The following is an 18,073-nucleotide window of genomic DNA, read 5'->3' as shown; positions in this document are numbered from 1 at the left end:
TGTAGCTGGGAACGTTAACCTCTGGTTTTAGTGGGTGGTGTTTCATGGTTAGAAAAACCTTACGCGTGTATTGCGTTGTTTCATAACTCGCTCACTGATTAATGCAACCTTTGTTAATAGTTATCTTAGATGCTACAATAAATACTCTGATAGGAATGAATATATACATGTGTTACTGTGAATATCAGAATATATTCAGTAAATATTTACAGATGTGGGGAGATAAATGCTTAAGGTCACAAAAGACATGCAAGGGTTTCTGTGTCCGTTGCTGCCTGTGTTTTGGGACAGTGATTTATGCCACAATTTGATGTTTGTTTGGTTTTTTTTACAGCCGAAAACTGTTCAGGCTACTGCACGTGTGCTCACTGTTTGGAGCAGCCCGGCTGCGGCTGGTGCACCGATCCGAGCAACACCGGCAAGGGGAAATGCATTGAAGGCTCCTATAGAGGCCCGGTCAAGATGCCAACCCCGTCTGCAACAGGGAAACAGAGCTTGGAGCCCGTCCTTAATGTCAGCATGTGTCCTGTGGAGAACAACTACAACTGGTCCTTTATTCAGTGTCCAGGTAAATGAGCAGCGTTTAATTGTTCAACCCTTTCAGCAGTAGCAACAGTTCAATGCAAGGGAAGAGACTTTTTAAGGCTGTAGTGATGTCTGTGTTCCCTCCTGTTAATGGAGGGGTGAAATGAGCTTGGAAGAGAAACAAAAAATAAGACATTTTGAGATGGAAGGGGTTCTGCGGGTATCTGTAAGTGAGCTGCAGAGATTTGCTGCGTGAAGACTTATCTATGCATTACTCTAGAGAAATTTTTCCTTTCCCTACAAACCTTTACTGACTTTTAAACTTTTGTTTATTTACTTTTGTTTATTTATTCATTTTAGGGTTGTTTGAAAGAAAGGCAGTTCTTTCTTTGAAGGTTGATTTAACTGTTTAGGAATGCTCAGGGTGATTCTGAAATAATGTTTTTGACACCAAACATATAGAATAAAATGACCTGGACTGCTGCTAAATCCTTTCTTCCCCATTCCTCCTTGTAAATATGTCCCAGCAGCTGCTTCCAGTCCCGTCTCTCCAATATGCACGCAATGTTTTGGAGTTCAGTTTTCTGTGTGTTGCTTTAAAGTTCAGGTTTTCAGTACGCTTCTCTTTGAGTTCCTGTATCGCTAGCAAGACTGCAAGAACCTTTTTGGAAGGGGCGTGAAATGGTTTCATTCAGCCTCTGCAGATCACAGACTTCTGAGGTGCTATGTGGGGTGCTATAGTTGAGCGCAAAAACTCATTCTTTTCTGTTTTCTTCAGCCTGCCAGTGTAACGGGCACAGTAAGTGTGTAAATGAAAGCATCTGTGAGAAGTGTGAAAACCTGACGACTGGCAAACACTGTGAAACTTGTATCTCAGGCTACTACGGTGATCCTACTAATGGAGGAACATGTCAGCGTAAGTGATGCCTTAAATCTTCCTGCGCCGAAATCTTGGATGTTTTTTGCTCTATGTTCATTCCTCTATCCTAACCGAAATTATATCCCAATCATACATTTCTTCTTTTCTGCAAGCAAGGCACAATCCTTGTTTCTTCAAATCAAAGATACGGAAACTGCTTGATGAAATTCTTTGACTTTCATTGCACAAGATAAAGACGATTTCTTACCCTCCTTTGTACACTTTAAATGACCACAGTGAAAAATGCGTCCGTTTTAGTGTTTGATGATCCTGATTTGAAAAGAAACGGTGTTAATCCCAATGTCTTGAACAAATTTCTGCTTATCTAAATTCCACCCTCTATTACATTTGGTTAATGTGTGGTGCGTTTATTGTTACAATTGTCTGCTTCATGAAAGGCTTGCCATATTTCACTGAGGAGTTGGCTGGATTTCAGCTGAGGATTAGGTGATCCCCGTTAAAATTGCATTTTAAGTTTGTAAAGTGCTTTGGGACTCTTTGGCACAAAGAACATTTTTTCAGTTGTGCAAGATCCAGTTAACAAACTGGGAAAAAAAATAATCTTTCTTGAAGGACCGATACAGGCAATACTGAGAAATGAACATGTAAGATTTGAAGTTTTGACCTTGAACGTTATTCTGAATTACTGCGAATTTTGTAGTGTAGCACGGGGAGACCTGTTGTAAACCAGAATCCAGCCGTGATAGGTGAAATGCAGATGTAAGGGAAGGAGCTTTTTGCTCTGAAGAGCTTTGGTGCAATATATTTAGGTGGGGTGATATCATTAGATACCGTGATGGAAACGGTCGAACGGAAATAACATTGGTTTGGTGTCAGAGTAGTATCAGTACTTCCATGAAATGAGTGTGTGTGGTTTGTAGGCATCCCGGAAGAAATAAGTGAAGGTGATTAATGAGCGGACGTTGGAGACTTTGAGTTGCTCTTTCCAAGTATGGAGAAATATACTTGGGAATTCACTTAGTATGTTTACTGGAAGTAACATCGACCTTTTGGATGAAGATGAGAGTCAGTAGCTGGCGCATGAATGTCCTGTTCCCTAAAGCAAGAGCAAGTAGGTGATGTTTGAGGCTATGACGAACCTCCCAGCGAACAGATTCAAGGAAGGGGGTGAAGAGATCCCAGACAGGGGTGAGGCTGCCTGACGCAGGGAAAAGGGTGCTGCAGTAGCTGGGATATGAATTTATGACAGACGGCACAACGGCACAGGTACAAAGGAAAAGGTGCGTCTCTGGCGCTTTATTTCACAACATTATCTGCGAGATTAAATACCACTGATATTCTTAAACTCATTTCCTATGAAGATCATTTGAAGTGCAGGAATGAATAAATTGAGACTGAGTTGGCCTGAGAAAATATATAATTCTACTCTGAGCATTCAGGTTTAATCATTGGATCACAATGTGCCTTTTGATACTTGTTGCTTTTCTGTGCGTGTGGAAATTGAGAGTAAGTTACTTTGGACTCTTTCGCATGAGGATTGTCCAAAAATAGTTTGTTGCTGAGATAACGAATGATAGACCAAAGTCATCCAGATGCCTGAAAAAGAAATTAGAAAATGTGTTGAGAGATTGTAGAACAGCATTCATTTCTTATCTGGTGAAACTAGTAGCTCATGTCAAAAGTGCTTTGCTCTCAAGTGCTTTGGGCCCAGGTTTTTAATTTGCTGTGATTTAACGCTATTTACTGTGAAGGCGAAAGGATGAGGGAAGCAGGAAGCTGAGCAGAAAGACCGAGGTGGATCGGAAGAGGGAAAGCGAGGGGAGGTCATCCTATCTGATGCAGCCAGAGTCACTGCTGGCCATTCATAATTTTTGCTCTGTGAGAAGGTTTCCAGAGGGGAATTCTTCAGATGAGGATCAGCTGATGGGCAACAGAGCCAACTCCTGCTTTTTCCCTGCCCTGAGCCACGTTCCCTCCTTCCTTTCCCATTACCGATGTGCTGATTCCACTCTTTGTGCGTTTATGTGCAATGTTGTGTGCTGCTCCGTTTTTAGAGCCCACGGTCACATCCGTGCTGGAGGTGGTTATTGGTACAACTCCATCCTGATGCACAAGCATCCGTGTGTTTGCACACTTAGTGCCTAGTGTGAGTCCTGGTACTTTGATGTGCAGATCGGTAGTGTTAGCCCCGTGGCCCCGGCAGCATGGGAACCATAAATATCCTCAAAATGGCAAATATGCAGTGCTGGAAAAAGTGTTAGTGTTTGGTATTTTCCATTCTGCTGAGCCATCAGGAGCTTGAGCGACATTGTTGGGATAGAGTAGCCTTTCAAACAGGTAAGGCTATGCAGAGCTGGAAGTGGTAGCGATGGGGTTCAAAAGCCAGGGAGGAATAAAAAGAGCGGATGGAATAAGATGCCTTTTCCAGCTGCTCTGTGCCACCAGGGCAGCTGAACGTTGCTATATTGCTTGTGTTCAAAAATTTTTAACAAACCGCAGTTACGTCTCCGAAAGAATAGTTTGCATATCATCATAGGCATTGGAGTTTGTGGAGCTGGGCAGATAATAACTAAATGGTAGGTAAATCACTCCTCAGCGGCTGCTTTTAGGAAGTGTCCACCGTAGGGAAGTGTTAATCAGGAAGGGCAGGAAACGCAGCACATCACATGTAAAAATAGCTGCAAGGCGCTTTCTCTGCATTCAGGATTTTTTGAATTTTCTGATTAAAGTTTCACGTGAAAATATGCTAGCAGTAGATAAGAAAGCTATTTGCAAGAGAACGGACGCTGCTATTATACCTGAAATCAGATTGCTGCTGCGGCAGCGCTTCTGAACGCCTCTGTGGAGTGCTTGCTGGTGGCCCGCGACCAGCTGCTGGTGCCGAGGTCCTGCCTGCTCCCCGCTCCCAGGGCCCCACAGGGACCTTGGAGGATGGCTAAAGCGCTTGGCATGGAAAAATGGTGTTGGGCAGGTGGGTGATGCAGTTGCCGTTGGGAAGCTAGACCGTCATAAATGTAGGAAGAGGAGCAGAGAACCCCATGACCTTCTCTGAATGAGTCTGTGACCCATGGTCTGTGAAGAAGGTGGAAGGAGACTTGCTGCGAGGTGGTTCATCGTCAGACTGTTACTGTGCTTCGCAGTCAAAACGTCATTTCCAATAATTTTGGCTTTCTGCTCTAGCGTCAGACTTGGGAGGGAAATTTTCATTTTTAGACTCCAGCGAGGGTGTCTAGTACATTGTGTCAATAGTTTGTTTCCAAACTTCATACGTGTTTGAAAAGCCATGAGAAAATTTCTCTTTGTGGATATTCCAGTCCTTTAGTGAATAAACTCCAGTTACAGGGCTCATAGGAAAACAGATAAATAGACAGACTCTGTTGTTTTAAACAGAGATATTTGAGTGTTCAGTCGTCTTGATAAGCGAGTCGCTGAAGAGCAGGGAGAGGAAGCATCAACGTTAGCGCTCGAGGTACAGCGATCTGCATCTAAACAACATGAAATTTGAAATTTCTCCTGAATTTTATGTGCGGTTGTGTTGAATATTGATCGAATTTCACTTTGTTTACCTTTTGCAAAGCATGAGGAAGGCAGTACAAGGCATTCTCCATAGTATTAAGAATTATTTTTTTTAAAGTGCCACTAATGAGAAGTGTGTTTGCTTCACAGAATACAATTACTTTGTCAAATCTTCATTCAGGTTACTTGTTCCCACAACAGGCCTTTATGCTTCTTTATGTTTTGTTCCGTGTTGCTGCTAGGAAACCACTCATCCACATCTGAGATGCACAATTAAGTGTCCCCGATACAATGTAGCTTCCATTACATGCCAATATAAAGGAGACATCAAAAGGATTCATAAAGTAAGGTCCAAGGTTGGCAAGGATACTCAGGGTGGGGGCTTCATGTCTAAGAATCTGCTGGTACGTTGAGTGGCACATGTCGTCTTAACGAGGAGGCAACAGCCTTTAAAGCATACTGTTTCCAGCAAGCTCAGGGACCGCAAGTGGGGGATCTTCTCTTTGTGTACTTTTTCCCTTCTTATATTGTACGCTTTCCCATGCACAGCTCCAGAGGAATGCATCTCCCAGTTTGTTGGCAGAACAGCTTCTAAAAGGCATCTGCCTTCTGGGAAAAATTATTATATCCGTTCTGCTAGCAGCGAGGCTGGGGCAGGGGCTGGAGCACAAGTCTTTCGAGATGTGGCTGGGGGAGCTGGGGGGGCTCAGCCTGGGGAAGAGGAGGCTGAGGGGAGCCCTCATCGCTCTCTGCAACTGCCTGAAAGGAGGCTGGAGCCGGGGGGGTCGGTCTCTGCTCCCCAGGAACAAGCGATGGGACGAGAGGGAATGGCCTCAAGCTGCACCAGGGCGGTCTAGATTGGATACTGGGAAAAATTTCTTCCCCGAAAGGGCTGTCAGGCCCTGGCCCAGGCTGCCCAGGGCAGGGGCTGAGTCCCCATCCCTGGAGGTATTTAAAAGCCGGGTGGATGTGGTGCTTAGGGACATGGTTTAGTGGTGGCCTTGGCAGTGCTGGGTTAACGGTTGGACTTGATGATCTTAGAGATCTTTTTCCGAGCGATTCTTTGATTATATCAAAGACAAGTGCTTGTGTTGGTTTTGTTGTTGTTTCTTGTTTTGATTTGGGCTTTTTTTTGCATGTACCTCCTCTGCTTCTTTATGAATAAGTCTCAAAGTGTGTCAACATTAGCATTTTCATTTGAATCAGGAGCATTCTTTTGAAGCAAATCTCACATACGTCCCTGCCGTCATACCTTGGTTTGCGTCTCGAGCAGGCTCAGAGTATATGAGCTGGTCTCTTTTGAGCGTACCACAAACCTGATGTAGTCTAGGGGCATGCTGATTTGCTTCAGCCACGACTCGGTGGCATTCAGCTCCTGAGACCAGGCCAAAGGCATTCTGAAAGATATTGGGGCACGCACCCCAAACCACTTACAGCGTGGGCGTCATATTCTTAGCAGCAGCCATTTTACACTGGAGATACATTGACGTTGATAACGACATTATTTTCTCAAAGGCCTATTTATTTCTAGAAAAAGCCCTAAAAGCACCATGAGCTTTGCTTTATTTGCAAAAATAGTCTTCTTTCAGCAGTTTTGAGTTTGACTGAAATGTGTGAGCAAGCCCAAAACTATTCCAAATAGCGTCTTTTTCTTACCAGTTATTATATCCTTAGTGCTATCTGACAACAAGAGAGGAAGTTAAATAAATTTTTGAGGCGAAAAAGCACAGTCTGATCATGATTTCATACAAAACATCAGTCCTGGAGCCTGCACTCACTCCATTTTGACACACGGTTCTATTTTTGGCTGCCTTCTGTATCACAAAGAAACCAAGGAATACCAAATGGGTTTTCACGTGCACTTTAATTGTTGATGTATCTCAGTTTGGCAACTAAAGGACTTAATTGCTATCGAATCAGTTTCTCTTGCTTCATTCAACACTGCATCCTTTTTCCCCCCTCTGCTCAACAGCTTGCAAGTGCAACGGCCACGCGTCTGTCTGCAACACAAATACGGGGAAATGTTTCTGCACCACCAAGGGCATAAAAGGAGACGAGTGTCAACTGTGAGTTCATTTCACTTTGTTATTTGAAATCAAAGGGCCGTGCACATACCGGCATGGAACCCCTACGTTTCTTAATGATTGTATTTATGCTGTCTCTGCTCCTCTCTTCCTGCTGACAGTTGACTAACTTCATTGACGGTGCAGCCAGCCGTGCTTGCCCTGGGGGGATAACATGAACAAAACGGTTTCCTGAAGATTTCCATTTTTAAGAACATTTCAGCTGGGAATGTCATGCAGAAGGGACGGGGTGAAAAAATAATGCCCCCACCTCCCAAACTATACATACCACTTTGCTTTATCCCTCAATAGTTTCTTTTTAATTGGTAGATTTTTACTGTCTGTGCACTCTGATGCTGTTCTGGGGCGAGTGTAAATATATCTGAAATAAGACTTTGACATTCAAGCATTTTAATGGAGCAGTTTCAGAGCAACGAATTTGCTGGAGGTTTCTCTGTAATGTAACAGAAATGCTTTTAGCGTAATGTTAGTGGAAATAATTTCCTTCCGAATAATTTCATTGCCAGGTTTATTTTTAAAGTGTTGCTCACATGAGTAAACGTTTATAGGACTAGATCCTGGGATAGCTGTAAATGTAAATGGAAACTTTAGTTTTTGACTGTAGTAATCCAGTTCCATGCATTGCGAAGAGCTAATAAATACATTCCAAGTGGATGCAAAGGTTAATATCCAGAATTTTGTATTTCATTTTTACTGCATACTAGTTTGACTTGCAGGGATCGTGGAATTTCTTCAGCAGCCCAGTATAGCTCAGACATGCATCTTTTATTTTTGATTGTGTACCGTTACCGGCACAGGCGGTGTTTTCTGATTTTTAGTGGCTCGGAATAAGTAGAACTAAAAAAAAAATTCCATTTATTAAAAAATATGTATTCTTTTTAGGTGTGAAGTCGAAAATAGGTATCAGGGAAATCCACTTAAAGGAACGTGTTACTGTAAGTACTCTTGGGCTTTTGTTTGGAGATAAAAAATGTGTTTGAAGTTTAAAATATATTATTTAAAACTAGTTTTAGTTGCCTCAGCATCTGTTTAAAATACAGGGGATTAAGGGAAAGGCTAAAAATAGTTTTAAAAAACTTCAGTTTTCACAGAAGTATTGTTTAAAGAGAATGAAAATACTCTTCTCGATAAGGTCTGTGTGATGGTTGGATCTTTCAGAACAAACGTGAATGTTTTTTACGTGACTTTGAAATGAAATCTGGTTTTCTGGAGAATATATACCTAATAAGTCAAAATCAAAGCATGCCTTTAGAATTTTTGTAAGTGCAAAATACTATTTTTTTTTTTTAAATTCTGTTCCGTGTTAGAATGGGTAAGGTTTCAAAACTGCCACGTTTTCTCTGAAATGAACAGTTGGATTCCCGTGCAATTTGAGAAGATACTTTGCCAGGCTTCAGATTACTTAATGGAAACTCTCCAGCTTCTATTTGCAAATATTAGCAATCAGCACGCTGGCAGGCATGGATAGATGTAATCTTAAATTACATAAAGATGCAAGTCTCAAATAGTATTTCTGTGCAACAAACAGAAATTATCAGCATCCTGTATTTAGCAAATTTGAATTCTGCTTGTGTAGCCAAACAAGGGCACTGATGGCTTCTCGTGACAGTCTCTGCGAGGATCACCTAATTCATTGCTGCTAAGGGCAGGGGTGGTAAAGTGGGCAAAAAGGGGAAAAACCAGAACTTCACAACTCTTACAGGAACAGCCTTGTGCTGTCCAGATTCCATCTCACTTGGTTTTCTTCCTTGAAAGTTTCTGTCTTAGTGCTTCATAGGAGTTGTGGGTAGACATCAGAAGGTTGTCTAGCTTGTGCCTATCCAACAAGTGGTGTCCAGGAGGCAATAAGAGAAAAATAACACCTGGTGTATAGCTTTGTATTTATTATCGCTTGGAATATCTCTGCGTGGGTCCGGGAACACGTACGAGTTGTAATACTGCGTTTTAATAAAAAGATACGGAGACTGGTGGATGTATCCCCAAAACTGGCTGTGCGCTGTCGATAGCCCAGCCCTGGGCAGACACGAGCATAGGAGGGCACACAGGTAGGCCAAAAACTGGTCCTGGTGTGCCTGGACATGATGTGACCCAGAGTAGGGTGGCAGCTGGGTCCGTTAACAAGTGGCTGCTCTGTAGAATCCTCCCTGTACAGTCCACTGATGCACAGGAACTTATCAGGCACGGAGCTCAGTCCCCTCCCAAGTGGGGGTTATACGCTGTTTTATTTTGCTCGCATTCCCTTAGCACATGGAGGTATTGCAGTATGGAAAAAGTAAATGTCTTGGTGTGTTTTTTACAACTGTAGGTATGAACAGTCATTTAGATTAAGGCTGGAGACTGTTGCCTGGAAAACGTAAGCAGAATCTTTTTCCCCTCTAGACTCAACCTAAAAAGAGGTTTTTGTCCCTTTTGTGTGGGATCATACATAGGCTGGAGTCATTTGTAACAGCGTGCTGGTGCCTAGTTATGCTCTCAGTGCAAGAAACACTTCAGCAACATCATGCCTTGCTTTGCAGGAGTTTGTTTTATCCCAAGACACGGGATAACTTTCTCCATGCATTCCTCACAGATACTCTTCTCATTGACTATCAGTTCACCTTCAGCCTTTCTCAAGAGGATGATCGCTATTACACAGCAATCAACTTTGTAGCAACACCCGAAGAGGTAAATTTTCTACCTTCCCTTTCAACTTCATCCTTCGGGTATATGTTTGTGGTCTCTTGGCCATGGAGGCGATGAGCTGTTACAGTTCTGCGAGTCTCCAGATGTAGTCTCTTAACATGGCACCTATGTCCAGCTCCACAAAGCAACCAGAACTTGTTGAGCTTGGCTTGGCCGTGCAGTTTCAAATCTTCACGGTAAAATTTCATAAGGAACTACGGTTGATTCTTTACGGTTGTTTGAACAACTGCTGAGCAACTCTGGTTTTGCTTGTTGTTCACCAAATACGTCGTCTCTCTATTCTTCCTGTTTTATTCTGTGCGTGTGACTTGCTTTGCTCTTTATTATGCTTTCCTTGGGGAGGAGAGTACTGCTTTCAGAAAATGTAAATAGCTTTTTGCTTGATGTATTTGCTTTATGTAAATAACAAATTCCAAGATTTTATTTTTTTTTCAGTGAAGATTTACTAGGAAAAAGTACAGTAAAACTGTAATCCTAAAGATGGGTTTTCTCTTTTTTATTTTCCCCCAAGCAAAACAGAGACCTGGACATGTTTATCAATGCATCTAAAAACTTCAACCTCAACATTACTTGGTCCACAAGTTTTGCAGGTAAAATGAGCATGATCTAAGTTTCTTGGTAGCTTGTTTCAATTAGCGGTTTTCAACAAATGCAAATTTAATTGGGGAATTTTTTTTTTTAACCTATGAACTTGTTTTGTAATGATTTTAAATGTTAGGCCTGGGGGGCAGAAGTAAAATCTTAAAACGCACTATGTTTTTCTATCTTAATAGTGTATTTTGGAAACATCAAAGGTGCGAATTTGATTTTTAGTAATGCAGTATTTTGGCATACCGAGATTATTTTGATAATGCAATGCAGCTTGAAATAGATGAATAGTTACTTTTATAACATTAAAATTCAGGATGCTTTGCCCTTTTTGTTTGCCGCTTAAAATGTGCATTGAAACATCTTTTCTTGCTACTTTTTAACATTTGAAAACAGCTGGCACGCAGGCTGGAGAGGAAATTCCAGTTGTTTCCAGAACCAATATAAAAGAATACAAGGACAGTTTCTCTAATGAGAAATTTGATTTCCGCAACAATCCAAACATCACTTTCTTCGTTTACGTCAGCAATTTCACCTGGCCGATAAAAATACAGGTAGGAGCTGTTAACGTGTCTATAATTATTTAAAAGTACTTTTTTGTTTCTCTGAAGTGATGTGGCAGTTCAGTGTGCTTTGTGTTGTCCAAGCTGAAGCAGCTCTCGGTGTAATCCTGCAGCAGACAAAGGGTTTGATGTTCCTGATTAAGAGCACAAAGGTGCGTCATCTTCTGATGTTGCCTCAACCCAGTGGATCTAAAAATGTGCTGTGAAACAAAGTGGGATGCTTGCTTATTAACAGGGCTATGTTCTAATGAGGTCTTTGACTTTAAATGTGTAGATATTGATGTTGAAGAAAACAAAGACTCACATAGTGAAAAACCAAGCCCGGAATGAGAAAACGGAGGGAATGTTCTTAGTGTCTCTTTTTAATGTCTTGTTCTCAAAAGGCACAGCTCGAGGGCCATCCCCCTTTCTCCTCGTGCTGCCCAAGACTGGAGGTACCTGCAGAATAAGATGAAGCTCATTCTTTCCCTTTCAGTGCAGTCCGTTAAGACACACACTGCCTCAGGTGTCAGACTGACTGCGATGATAAGGCTGAAGAAGCAGTGGATGAGGCTTGGTGGATCATGAAAACACTCATAGATCACAGCCTGCAATCACAGAGAGACTGCAACTGCTGCGGCAGCTAATAATTCAGAGAAACCTTGGCCACGTTCTTGCTCTGGGCTAAGTCAAGTATCAACCTGCAGCGTACTCAGAGCAATATGGGTGCCCTTTGAAGGAAAAAAGGACTTTCAGGTCTGGAACAGAGATCTCAAATGAGGCTCTGCATATTTGAATTCTGCCTTTTTAAGCTTGGACAAATGTGGGAACCCGAATTCTTCCATCTTCACCCTTATTCAACCAATTATTATGTGAAAGCTGACAACTTCACATTAACTTACTTGATATTTCAGACATAGCAGTTACACCTCATAAACTCACCATGGCGGTCATTTCCAACAAAGACAATGCACCTGATAATATTGAGCAAGGAAATGAGGTCCACGTGGAAGAAGGGTCCTTACGCTATAGTGATTTTTTTTTTTTCAAGGTATTTCCTGAACTTTTGAAAAAATAGTAGGAATAGTTGTGAAACGTCTGCATCACCTTCTGGTATAGACTGTGGGTTTTAAGTGGAACTTTGTCTTGTTGATTGCGGACTGGTAGACTTGATAGGCTGACTTTGGGCTGCATTTTGGTTCTTTTTAATATCACCTACAATATTGGTAATCATTTTCCAGCCAGGGAGCTTTTACTTTACAAATTGGTAAAGTCTTAGTTCATTGTCAAGTCCAAATTTTTAGATATGGAGGAGTTTGCAAGAGCTGCAAGCTAAAACCTTTATGTCATTGGATAACTCAAGCAGCAAGTACTAAGCCTCATTGTTTTCATTTAAGTTAAGTACTGCTTTCAGTAGAGAAAGTAACGTCCTGCGTACAAAGGTGGGCACTTGTGTAATGATTAATTTAAATATTCAGGCTTATCTTTTATCAAATTGGTAATCACAGGAGTCAGGAAAAAAAATTGTATTTTACTTAATTTACAGGTTATGTTGGCGGATAGTTTACTTTCCGTAATCAGGGCTGGGCTGTACCTTACCCTGATTTATTTATTTGCTATTTCTTGATGCAGAACTGTGTGTTAGGGCTTTGTAGATGTTTAACAACAGTGCTGTCTCCTGTCCCTTAAGCTCTCTTGTGTTTACTCCAGTCTCTACCCTACCTGTACTTACGGTGAATTTCTGCTAGCTCTTCCTATGCCAGTGTTGTCATTGAGCTTAAATGTCTCCTCCATCTTCTTGTTTGGCAGCTGGGTCTCCCACTTTCCCCCGGATGACTTGGAACAGGTCATATTCTCTCTGAGCCTTTCGTGTTTGTTTGTTGACTTAAGCAAGACAAACCCTCATCATCTTGTCCCGTGAAACAGGTTATTCAGGTTCAGTTGCCTCATTTTTTTTTTCTCTGCGCTCGCTTGTATTAATCTCGCTTGTACGGTTTTGGTCAGCCACGTGTAAGGTCATGGAGATCAGGTCTCACCATTGCTTTGTACAGCAGTATCGCTAGGTTCTTTATGAACCTTTCTAGGTCCTTTTATGGCAGTATTTTGCTTTGTTCCTTCTCGTGGCTGCAGCAATTAATAGTCCGTATTCATTTTCATATGGACTAATACGCCCTGTTCTTTCACATCCTTGGTTTCCAACTGATGAGCTCCCAGTCTTGATAGCGAACATTCTTCTCGGTCCCTAATAGCATCCTAAAATGTTATCCCGCTGCTGTTATTGGGCAATATTGCCAGTCCTGAAGATCATCTAGCTGCCGTTCTGTGTTGTTGTTTTCCGTATTTTTATTAATGATCTCCTTCAGCTTTGTCAGCAGATTGTGCAGTTGGGACGCTTTCTTTTTGGGTCTGCGTCATTAATGAAGATATCAGTCAAAGCATGTCCAAACGCCGGCCTTGAACTAACTTCTGTCCCCCTTAACCACTATGATTCTTGAAATAATCTTCACCGTCTGTATCTCGCCCAGGAATTTCCAATGTATCGACAGCTGTAATGAAATTTGGATTAGCTCAGCTGTACTTCCAAGGTCTGTACAAGTAATTTTTTTTACAGGCAGAAAATAGTGGGCTGGCATAGCACAGTTTACCGCTGTCAGCTCTGTTGCTGGTTGAATTCAGTTTTTCATTTACTACTTCAGCTCTTTTATTCAAAACTTGTCCTGAAACTTTGCATACTGTCGAGGTCTAGGGAGCATGAGCATCTAGATTCTTCCTCCTCCTCTAAATGCAAGTTTTAAATTTTTCCTAGTGCCATGCTTGGCTGGTGGATTGCTTTAACAGCCTCGCTACCAGAGGCGCTGTTTCGTGTGCCATTTCTTGTGGAGCGCTGGGATGCGTGCCGTCTGCTTCCACTGGCTTTGAACACACCAAAACATTTGAGTTTTTTCTCGAGCTTGGTTGTGTATCTTTTTATAACCTTGTTCCCATTAGACACTTTGCCTTGCACCTAAGTGCAGTGTCCTTGTCCTTAATGAAAACTCTAATTTAGTTTTAGGGATATAGCTGTTTGGTTTTAATCTCTTGCCTATCCTTACAGCGTACCCTCTTCCATTGCCCTTTCTGGTCTCCTTTACTTGTAAGGCTGAAACATCTCTTGCTATTTTGTTTGTCATTTGCTGAGGTCTAGCACAGCTTGACATTTGGCAGTTCTTATTTTATCTCCGTACTACTTGCTGGCTTCTTGCTAATGAATCCTTTCCTTTCCATAATACGTAGACTCTTTAATTGTTCCTAATGTCCTTTTTGAGGTTAGTTCTGCGGATACAGCTTTCAAATAGTTTTGCATCTTTGACCTGAGAGAAATACTTAGATGCCTCCTATTCCTTATCTCCTTAGCCAACTTGATTTTACTGTCTTATTTAATTTCTCATAGTTAAAAGGAGTGAACTTTGATTCTCTTGTAACACTTACCTTGTTTTATCCTTAATTTAATATGGATTTGTTTGTGTGCACTCAATCCAAGGTAATTTTATATCACCAGCTCTTCTTAATGTCCTTGTTACTTGCCAAAACAAAGTCTAAAATAGCATCAACTCCTATTGGTTGAGAGACCCTTTTTGTGAAGAAATCTGGCAGCGATATCGCATCCAGAAGTATGTGGTCCTTACGATTTCTATTAGCTTGCTCTTCAGTTCATAGCCGAGAAACTTTGTTCCCCAAATTGATGTTTTTCTGTCATCTTTCTCTGAATACCTATTGGTGTTGACTGTCTCAGTCCTTTCTCATGTTTGCAATAGCAGTTCTTCGTTACTTTGCTATGGCTTTGTCGTCCTTCTCCAGGAAGCCCACCTGCACCTCCTTTCGCTGGAGATCTCATCATAGCTCAACACAGCATTCCTCCCTCCTTTCCTGCAGCAACCCAGCAGCATTGCTTGTTTGAGTGTGAGATAAAACCCATTTTCTTCTGCATCCTTGAACAACCATTTGAGACTCAAGTCTGCATTTGGCATTCCTAAATCTGACAAAGAGCACAATCTTCTTCACAGAATCCCAGAGTGGTTGAGGTGGGAAGGAACCTCTGGAGGTCATCTGGTCCAACCTCCTGCTCACACAGGGCCACCTAGGGCAAGTAGCCCAGGACCGTGTCCAGGCAGCTTTTGAGTATCTCCAAGAATGAAGATTCCACAGCCCCCCTGGGCAGCCTGTGCCAGTGCTTGGTCAACCTCACAGTCAAAAAGTGTTTCCTGACGTTCAGAGGGACCCTCCTGTGCCTCCGTTTGTGCTCACTGCCCCTTGTCCTGTCACTGGGCACCACTGGAGAGAGCCTGGCTCCGTCATCTTTGCACCCTCCCCTCAGGTATTTATAGACATTGATGAGACCCCCTGAGCCTTCTCCAGGCTGAACAGCCCCAGCTCTCTCAGCCTTTCCTCGCAGCAGAGGTGCTCCAGGCCCTTCATCATCTTCGTGGCCCTTTGTTGGACACTGGCCTGTATCTCCATGTCTCTCTTGTACTGGGGAGCCAAGAACTGGACCCAGTACTCCAGGTGTGGCCTTGCCAGTGCTGAGTAGATGGGAAGGATCCCCTCCCTCGACCTGCTGGCAATGCTCTGTCTTATGCAGCCGTTGCATGGTAAGCAAATACGGTTGGCCTTCTTTGCGGCAAGGGCGCGTTGCTCGTTCATGTTCAATTTGATGTCCCCCAGGACCCCCAGGTCCTCTCCTGCCAAGCTGCTTCCCAGCTGGGTGGCCCCCAGCACGTGCTGGTGCCTGGAGTTGTTCCTCCCCAGGGGCAGGACTTTGCACTTGTCCTTGTTGAACTTCATGAGGTCCCTGTTGGCCCATTTCTCCAGCCTGATGAGGTCCCTCTGGACGGCAGCACGACCCTCTGGACTATCAGCCACTCCTCCCAGTTTGGTGTTGCCTGCAAACTTGCTGGGGGTACACTCTGCTGCATCATCTAGATCATTAATGAAGGTGTTAAATAGGATCAGACCCAATATTGACCCCTGGGGTACACCGCTAGTTACTGGCCCCCAACTAGATGTTGTGCCACTGGTCACCACCCCCTGGGCCCAACCATTCGGCCAGTTTTCAATCCACCTCACTATCTCCTCATCTTAGCCCGTATTTGCTGGGTCTGCTCTCATGAGGGTTGTCACGTTGTCTTCACAAAGAGCCTATAGCATATAGATCTGCTTTTGGCTTTACTTTCAGTCCGTTCTCCATCTGGTGTAACTGTGCTGTCAGATTTGATGCCACGTGAAAGCTTTTCCACACTGGATGCTAAGACACTCTACACTTTGACACTACGCTTCTCACACCACCCGGGGCACTGCTTTACTCTAACTAATTTCTTTTGCCTCCTCACCGTCCTGATAATTTTTTTCAGAGCAGTTGATGGGTAGGAGATGGTATTATGAAATGTAATGGTTCCATAGAGGAAAAACTAGAGAAAAGTTAGTAAAGAAAATGTGATTTGTCTTCAGGACTCACTGTGTCCTTGCAGGTCTTGTGCAATCTTCCATGGTGGATTGAGCTGCCCTCAATTGCCCTTAATTGCAATCTGCGTTCCTGCCTGTCCTTTCTGTACCTCCTTCCTATGTGCTTTCCCTATTTTTCCCTTTTTTTGTAAAGTCTTGGCTCTCTGTAGAAGTTTATCTTCGATAAGATAAAATAGAAGATAACGCAAGGTATGGATTTTTGGGACAAAGACTTCCTAGCAGTCGATCCTTCACTGGGGTTCACTACAAGATTTAAAACAGAGCCATGGGGTGACTTCTCACTTCTTAACCTCTCTGCTTTCCTGACTGCGCCTTCAGCACTCATCCATGCTCCTTTCTTCCCAGGAATAGCTTTCACTCACACCTTTCCCATACTCCCTCTCTTATTTCTTTTTCTAAGTGGTCCTCCCTTATTTCACTGCGTAAAAGTTCCTTTGCCGTTGGGTTTAGTCCTTCAGGGCAAGCTGACTCGTTAATTAAAACTACACGTTGCGGTGTGGCCAGGATGCAAACTGTTTTTCTTATCTGAGAGACTGTCTCCTGCAGTTCTGCTCATTGCAGATATGCTATTAAACTTTTTGCAGCTACAGAACATGTTTCAATTTCCCTTTTGAAATTAGAGTGGTTTTAATATAAGAAGTATGATGAAGTCAGTGAAACTCTGCTACTGCCAGACTGCTGGAAAATATTCCCTCCTTGTGTGTGCGTCCCCTTGCAGCTTACACATGGGTTTGGTCTGTTCCTATGCAGCATGTCCAACGGGTATTTGGGGGTTTTTTATTTGTTTATTTGTTTGAATAACATAATAAATAGTCATTGTATGTACACTCTCTTATCCTGGCTTATTTTCAATTTACAGTAGATGTATCTAAACAGAACTGTTTATGTATATGCAAAATCTTGCAATGGAGAACTTCAGAGCGATTAATCTACAATCCACATTCTTTTGTTTTAAATATTAGAAACTTTATTCTGAAGTCCTTGATTGAAATCTGTCTCTCTTTCCCTCTCTTTGCCTGTTAAAATCGGGACTTGGAGAGCATAAATGCTCTTTTGTGTTAGAGATAGCTGTGTCCCTGCCAATGCTGAATTCTGGCTTTTTTTTCCTTCTTGCTCCACCTCTCTTCAAAACCACTTCAGTTCGGGGTTTTTTTTATTAAGTATATTGGTTTAGGATGTCTTTCCCTGCCTGCTTTAATGACTTGAAATGATTATTTTGTAAAAGAACTAAAGCTGCAAAATGCAGAAAGCCTTCAAAATACAGCAATCTGCTTCCTAATGCCTCCTGTCCGAGTGGTTTCCGAGCATGAAAGCTGCGTTGCGGAGTTCACTTAAAACTTTAGCTTGCCCAGCTTTCTTGAAAACCCAGGTAAGGTCTTGTCGAAAACATCTGGATATTTCCATTCTCTCTGCTTTGCAGCTCCTCTCTACTAACAAACTTTGTCTGGCACAGCCGCGGTGACTTTATAAGCGTTGTGCAAACCCCAGCTGTTCACCTTTCTCTCTTTTGCTTGGAAAACACTGCCCTAAATATTCCTTATCCTCCACCGAACTGAGAGCGCACCCTTTAGACAAAGACGGTAGTGGATGTTGTTAGGGTTGATGTTTTTCTGTAGTCGTGTAAATGTAATGTGATCTTTTTCCCCTTTACTTCTTCTGTCTTCTTAATCTTTGTCATAAGTTTGCTTTCTTATTCATTCAAAATATATCTCAGATTAGAAGAGAGCTATAGAATACATAGAATCAGTTGTACGATA

General features: G+C 42.5%; 1 protein-coding gene across 4 annotated transcripts in view; it reads left to right on the top strand.

The window, feature by feature from the left end:
* The window catches only part of ATRN (attractin), a 158,150-nt gene that overhangs the window by 75,422 nt on the left and 64,655 nt on the right, over positions 1–18,073 (top strand). For 2 of the 4 annotated variants that reach the window (XM_087735760.1, XM_087735763.1), the window contains exons 18-24: positions 335–568; positions 1,304–1,441; positions 6,894–6,987; positions 7,888–7,940; positions 9,575–9,669; positions 10,199–10,277; positions 10,672–10,829. In XM_087735760.1, coding sequence (XP_087591886.1) covers positions 335–568; positions 1,304–1,441; positions 6,894–6,987; positions 7,888–7,940; positions 9,575–9,669; positions 10,199–10,277; positions 10,672–10,829 — 851 coding nt within the window. Of the gene's footprint in view, positions 1–334; positions 569–1,303; positions 1,442–6,893; positions 6,988–7,887; positions 7,941–9,574; positions 9,670–10,198; positions 10,278–10,671; positions 10,830–11,221; positions 15,446–18,073 lie in introns of those variants that run through there. The other 2 variants (XM_087735762.1, XM_087735761.1) reach the window with 2 other exon arrangements.

Source organism: Nipponia nippon, unplaced genomic scaffold (genome assembly GCF_047370975.1).
Source record: "Nipponia nippon isolate SJK-2023a ecotype South Korea unplaced genomic scaffold, ASM4737097v1 scaffold_6, whole genome shotgun sequence".
Taxonomy (NCBI): Eukaryota; Metazoa; Chordata; class Aves; order Pelecaniformes; family Threskiornithidae; genus Nipponia; species Nipponia nippon.
Note: the sequence above shows the minus strand (reverse complement) of the source record. Positions and strands in the feature narration are given on the sequence as shown.